The sequence below is a fragment of the Sinocyclocheilus rhinocerous genome, unplaced genomic scaffold (genome assembly GCF_001515625.1).
Source record: "Sinocyclocheilus rhinocerous isolate Xijiao unplaced genomic scaffold, SAMN03320098_v1.1 scaffold3145, whole genome shotgun sequence".
Lineage (NCBI taxonomy): Eukaryota > Metazoa > Chordata > Actinopteri > Cypriniformes > Cyprinidae > Sinocyclocheilus > Sinocyclocheilus rhinocerous.
The window spans coordinates 158,934-166,048 of NW_015624599.1; the positions used below are offsets into that span (position 1 = coordinate 158,934).

The window sequence follows — 7,115 nt, forward strand, 5'->3', positions numbered from 1 at the left end:
ACTGTAGTTTAAAATGAAGATGACTCCTGTCCTTTATTTATTTTCTCCATTTGAAAACATTAGACCTTCTACATTTATTTTGCTTATTGTTAATATTAGTGTTGCTGCTGATGCTTTAAATAAAATGTTTTTTTATTGTCGTAATGTGAAGATTAAATTTAACATGAAAGACTGCTAATTTTCAACACTTTTTTTAAGATGACTGAAAGGAGGAAAAACCAAAGTGAAGTATGGACTTACTTCACTCAGTCATTTATTTACTTTATAACAGTAAATAAATATCGGTTCTGCATATCGGTTATCGGGCACATAAACATGCAAATAATCGGTATCGGTATCGGTTATAAAATATCAATATCGGTCGATCACTACTCATAACCCATCATTACAGACCTGCATCATGTCCAGTGAATGAATCCTATGCTCGTGTTGAGCTGCTGATTCCAAAAAGTGTGTCTGTTTTGCTCTTTCACGTCACACTTTCTCACTAAATATGTGCATTTTGTAGCTTCTTTGCTTTTAATAACCTGTTGTGCGGTGAAGAAGTCTTACATTTTCCGTTAATCAGCAGAAAAATATACATAAACACATGATTCCTGTCTGAATCTGAGCTGCTTTATTAACTATTTGATCATTTCTCAGCCCATTTTCACATTATTTGACGCCTAATCCTGATTTTAAGATTCAGATTTATGGCCAGAAACAGAAGAAAATGCAAACATGAGTCTGATGCTTTCAATTTTCAATTAGAAATTGCTAGTAATTGATTACAAAGAAACATTGAATCATATGAAAATTTAAGTAGAAAAACTCAAAAAGTATTTACTTGTAAAATGTTTTCTAGTAATCTTTTTTTTAATTAGCTTGTATTGATTCTTTTATTTACATCTTTTTACAATGTATAGTTTTTATTCATTTTAATTTGATTTAATTTTAATTTTATTTTATTCATTATTTTTTTCTGTTTATTTATTTTTATTTATTTTATTACTTCAAGTTAAAACAATGTTATTTTACTATCGATGAGATACTATTATAGTTTTTATTAATGTTTTGAATTAGATTTTATTTTTATATTATATGCTTTCCTGAAAATTTTAACGTTTAAGTATTTTTGTTGTGCGTTTTTATTATTTTTATTATTTTTTGTTGTTTTTAAAATGTCTATATTATTTTTACTCATTTTTATTTTAGTTTTTGTTATTTTATTACATGAAGTTAAACTAAATGAAGATGAGAAATGTTGCCTTGGAAACTAGCTGAAATAAAATAAGCTTAATATTTTTATATTAAACTTTTATAGTTTTATATTTTGTTTTATTTCAGTTACGTATATTTTATTTCAAGCAACGATAATGCTTTAATGGTTTTAGTTTTTTTGAGTTAAACTAAATGAAAATGAGAAATTAAATAAGATAAAATATAGTTTTAAAAAAATATATTTAAGTAAGTAACAAAGATGTTTTTAATTGTCTTAGTTTTAGTTATTTATAAAATTGTTCTTTGACATTAAATGGAGTATTTGAACTTTTTATTTATTTTATTTTTTTATTTAAATAATTTTCTTTGTTTCTACATATTTTTCCACTTTGCAGATTGTAAGTTAAATTATACATTTTGAATACTACTTTTTGTTATTAAAACCCAAACTTTTGACATTTGACTGCTTTTGTTAGTTTGATAAGTATATATTTATATTTTATATTTTTCATGTTTCTCAGTGCTTGCTGTTCTAAATTAAAAAATAGTCTTTCATTAAAATACAATAACTTGCTCCAGCAGTGAAACGACTTTCTTTTCTTGAGCAGAACAGAAGATTTTTAGCTGAAACTGTGATCCTTGACGATCCATAAAGTGCAAGTCAATGGCTGCCGGCACTTTGAGAGTCCACAAAAAAGCACATCAGGAAACACAGAATGAATCCCCGTGGCTCCTGACGATATATTGAGATCTTATGAAGCGAAACAATCAGTCTGTGCAAGAAACTGAACGTTATTTACAGCATTATTACCTGTAATCCAGAGCTTCAGGCAAACGGTTCAGTTTGTGAACGAATCATTCTTTTGAACCGGTTCTTTTTAGTGAACTAGATGAACCGGTTCATCAAATCGGACTGAAGCACCTGAATCAGTTCGCGGCTCGAGCAGCGCAGATCTACAAGTTACTCAATCCAAACTTACTTTCAGACGCCTGACAGTCACTCAATGAGCCGAAATAGCGGCGTATGTGATCCTCTGATGAATGAATCACGTCATTGCGTGATTACATAAATTAACTGAATCAGTTCACTGAATCAAATTGTCCGAAAGAGCCAATTCACGGAAAAGAATCGTATTCCCTGTTTGCCTGATGCTCTGGATTACAGTAATAACGTTATAAATAATATTCAGCTTCTTGCACAGACTGATCGTTTCGCTTCATAAGACCTCAATATATCGTCAGGAGCGACAATTATTAATTTTGTCTTGCCTGTATGTGCTTTTATTGACTCTCAGAGTGACGGCAGCCATTGACTTGCATTGTATGAATCACCAAGCATCACGGTTTCAGCTAAAAATCCTCTTTACTGTTCTACTGAAGAAAAACCCCACCTACATCTAGTTTTTCTGAAGCTGTAGACGTGTGTGTATGTGTGTGTGTGTGTGTGTGTGTTCAGGGAAGTTCACGTGCATCGAGGTGAAGTTCCAGCTGGAGCGGCAGATGGGATATTACCTGATCCAGATGTACATCCCCAGCCTCCTCATCGTCATCCTCTCCTGGGTCTCCTTCTGGATCCACATGGACGCGGCTCCGGCGCGGGTCGCGCTCGGCATCACCACCGTCCTCACCATGACCACACAGAGCTCCGGCTCACGAGCCTCGCTGCCCAAGGTCAGAGGTCAAAGGTCACGCCACTACAACACAGCACGGCATTTCATTATAAGGGTCAAAAACGAGGACATTTAGTGCAAAAAAACCCAGCAAAAAACCCTAAATATATCTCTGTATAATCAACCATTAATGAAATGTAAAAATTAGGCCGGGCAGATTCAGTGTTATTTTAGTATAGTTGATATACTATTATAATTTGTATCAATATATTTACTTATTTATATATATATATAATATTTATATGTTTTTTTCTTTAATGTTTGTTAGTTAAAATTTTTGTAATTTTGTTTTATCCATTTTTATTAGTTTTTAGGGACTTCTTTATATGTCTATTTAGATTTTTATTTTAGTTTTAGTAGTTTTAATACTTCAACAGACTTATCTCAGGTAGTTGCCAAAGTGACGTATTTTTAATTTTTTTAGTTTTTCACTTATTATTTATATTTATTTTATTTCAGCTCTATTTCAATTAATGACACATTATGTTTTTGTTATTTTTATTGGTTTTTATAATTTTTTAAAAATGTCTGCATAGTTTTTATTAATAATAGTTATTTTTAATATTAGTTATTTTTGTTTAAACTAAACAAAAATTTGAAATGTTGTCTTGGCAACTAGCTGAAATGAAATGAGTTTTTTTTTTTTGTGCTTTTCAAAAAAGTTCAGGAATTGCTGCATTATATGAAACAGCACTCTGCAGTTTGGAATGACATGAAGGTGAGAAAATGATTATTTTATTTTATGTTTCTGATATATATATCTCAGGTCATAATGTACGCGTGTGTTTGTTCACCCTCATAATGCGTGTGTTGTAGAGTCTGGCGAGTCTCTCGTCCTGAATGTCGCTGTTCTTTATGGCCTCGTGCAGGTTTTTGGCTGCTCTGCTGTAATCACCTCGAGCGCTGAAAACCCACTGGGGAGACAAACCACGCGACTGACAGACGGAGAAAGAGAGATGAGACACTCAGCTCAAACACTGGAGCTTACAGTTCAGTCCTCATATACCTGTGTGTGTGTGAGTGTGTGAGAGTGTGTGTGTGAGTGTGTCTCTGTGTGTGTGTGTGAGTGTGTGTGTGTCTCTGTGTGTGTGTTCAGGGAAGTTCACGTGCATCGAGGTGAAGTTCCTGCTGGAGCGGCAGATGGGATATTACCTGATCCAGATGTACATCCCCAGCCTCCTCATCGTCATCCTCTCCTGGGTTTCCTTCTGGATCCACATGGACGCGGCTCCGGCGCGGGTCGCGCTCGGCATCACCACCATCCTCACCATGACCACACAGAGCTCCGGCTCACGAGCCTCGCTGCCCAAGGTCAGAGGTCAAAGGTCACGCCACTACAACACAGCACGGCATTTCATTATAAGGGTCAAAAACGAGGACATTTAGTGCAAAAAAACCCAGCAAAAAACCCTAAATATATCTCTGTATAATCAACCATTAATGAAATGTAAAAATTAGGCCGGGCAGATTCAGTGTTATTTTAGTATAGTTGATATACTATTATAATTTGTATCAATATATTTACTTATTTATATATATATATAATATTTATATGTTTTTTTCTTTAATGTTTGTTAGTTAAAATTTTTGTAATTTTGTTTTATCCATTTTTATTAGTTTTTAGGGACTTCTTTATATGTCTATTTAGATTTTTATTTTAGTTTTAGTAGTTTTAATACTTCAACAGACTTATCTCAGGTAGTTGCCAAAGTGACGTATTTTTAATTTTTTTAGTTTTTCACTTATTATTTATATTTATTTTATTTCAGCTCTATTTCAATTAATGACACATTATGTTTTTGTTATTTTTATTGGTTTTTATAATTTTTTAAAAATGTCTGCATAGTTTTTATTAATAATAGTTATTTTTAATATTAGTTATTTTTGTTTAAACTAAACAAAAATTTGAAATGTTGTCTTGGCAACTAGCTGAAATAAAATTCGTTTTATTTTTTTGTGCTTTTCATTCCAAGTATCAATTTTATTTTATTTTTTTTTCTTTTATGGTTTTAGTTTTAGTTAAATAATAGCCCTTGGCATAGTATTCAGGTTTAATCTTTTTTTTTTATTTTACAATTATTTCTAATTTAGCAAATATGTCGAATAAATCGTTTTTCTCTGCAAACAATTTTTTCTGCAGTGTTTCATGTTAATTATGTTCATTTAATTAGTTTTTCTTTATTTTTTGAAAACTATTACAATGTGATTACAGAATCAACTTACTAAAGCATAAATCTATTTATTTTATAGATTTATTTTTAATCAAGTTCAAATAGTTTTTCTTTTTACAATTATTTCTAATTTAGTAAATATGTGAAATAAATCTAAATTTCATTGCAGTTTATGTCCTTTTTGTTCATGTTTTAACTATTTGTGGAAAACACTATGATTAGAGAATCAATAGGTTACAAAAGCATAAATCTGTTTATTTTACAGATTATTAATTTATCAAATACAAATTATTTATTAATTTTACAATTAATTATTTCTAATTATTTTAGTTTATTTTTCCACAAATAAAGAAACAGTTAAACATTAAAGGGTTGGTTAGAATTTTCATTTTTGGGTGAACTATCCCTTTAATAAAAACTGCAATGAAATTGATTTATTTTACATATTTGCTAAATTATAAAAAAAATGAACTTGATTTAAAAAATAAACTGTAAATGAAAAAACAGATTCATGGTTTAGTAACTTCTTGATTCTGTGTTTTCTTATAATAGGACTACGACTGAAAACAACAAAAGCTGAGAACACAATTATCATAATATAGCTTTATCATTATTATTTAGAAATCAAAGCGCTCATTACTAGACGGAGAATAATCCCATAATCCTGCAGGAGCTTCTAATGAAGGCTTTTCTCTCCACACGTGACTCGTTCAGTAGATCGCAGCAGATATAATGATTATCAGAAGCTAAAGTACATCAGATGTGTGAGTGAAAACAAGTGAAAATTCATGCTTTTTTAGGCTGTTTCGTTTTGATATACTGATTCGTAAATAAAGTTCAAACCGTTCATTGAATCACTGTCCATTTCAGTGAACCAAAACGGATCCAACGATTTATTTGTGTTTAAAATGTTCTTTGGACACCCTAAGTTACTATTTTAATATACTAAAATATTGCTAAAATCAAAAATAAAATATAATTATTAGAAAAAATTAATCCAATAATTATAAATCTGTCATCACCACAAATGGAGATGTTAATAAAAATGTAAAAAGAAAAAAGAAAATGATAATTAATTTTTGAATTTGATAAATATATTACATTTAGAAATAAAATGTACAAAATTAAAATGAATACATATAAATGACAATGAAAGTGGATGGTGATTTTTACTGTCAAGCTCCAATATTACCATAAAAAGCACAATTAAAAACATTATAAAAATAATCAAACTAGTGCATATGATTTGTGCATTATATTACAAGTCTTCTGTAGTTCCAAAGAAACAGTAACACATTGAATTAAACATGCAATTGTGTACAGTGTAAATTTACAGTGTAGTTAGTTCATGTTTGCTAATGCAATAATGTCATCAAATGTAAAGCATTACCATAAAATCAAACTTAAATATCAACCTGTTTAAATACAGCAACCCCCCCCCCCCGTTTTAAAAGACAAAAATCAGCAGATTATTGCAAAAGTGGAATTTAAAAAAATAAATCAAATTAAAGTATCAAAAAGTTATATGAGTTTAAATTTACTGTAAAGAAAATTCACTATACTAATTTTATTTTATATATATAGTAAATATGTTACATAACAGGTTTTACTCTAAAATTGGCATAAAATTAAAGCCTTATGTCGAAAGAAGTTATGTTCCAAATTTGAAGTTGATATGAAAAAAAAAAATTATTTAGGGCGTTATACCACAAACAGCCACCGGGTGTCATCCAAACTCCATTGATTTTTTTTTATGCATTTTTCTGTCACTAATGTCTAGATTTCTCTGTAAATATCACTAAATGTTACTCAAAATAACCACCAAATATGGAATCCTGAGACCTTTCCAATGACATGTTTTTGTCAAGATTATAAAAAAACCGTAATGCATTTTGTAATGTGACACTTGACACCGCCCACTAAGGGGGAGGAGACCGCCAAAAGATTTTAAAGTACCATTTCCATGGTAACGCAATGTCTGATGAATCTTGGGCTTCTGAGCTTTCAAATGATATATAATTTATGATGATTACTAAAAGATTTGATAGAGAAAAAGGACAACAACAAAAAAGAG

At 30.3% G+C, this 7,115-nt stretch overlaps 1 protein-coding gene across 1 annotated transcript in view; it reads left to right on the plus strand.

The window, feature by feature from the left end:
• LOC107745263 (glycine receptor subunit alpha-2-like) overlaps positions 1-7,115 on the plus strand; it is a 45,450-nt gene that overhangs the window by 37,688 nt on the left and 647 nt on the right. The window contains exons 7-9 of the mRNA XM_016559115.1: positions 2,657-2,878; positions 3,687-3,878; positions 3,967-4,181. Of these exons, the coding sequence (XP_016414601.1) occupies positions 2,657-2,878; positions 3,687-3,878; positions 3,967-4,181 (629 nt within the window). The remainder of the gene's footprint in view (positions 1-2,656; positions 2,879-3,686; positions 3,879-3,966; positions 4,182-7,115) is intronic.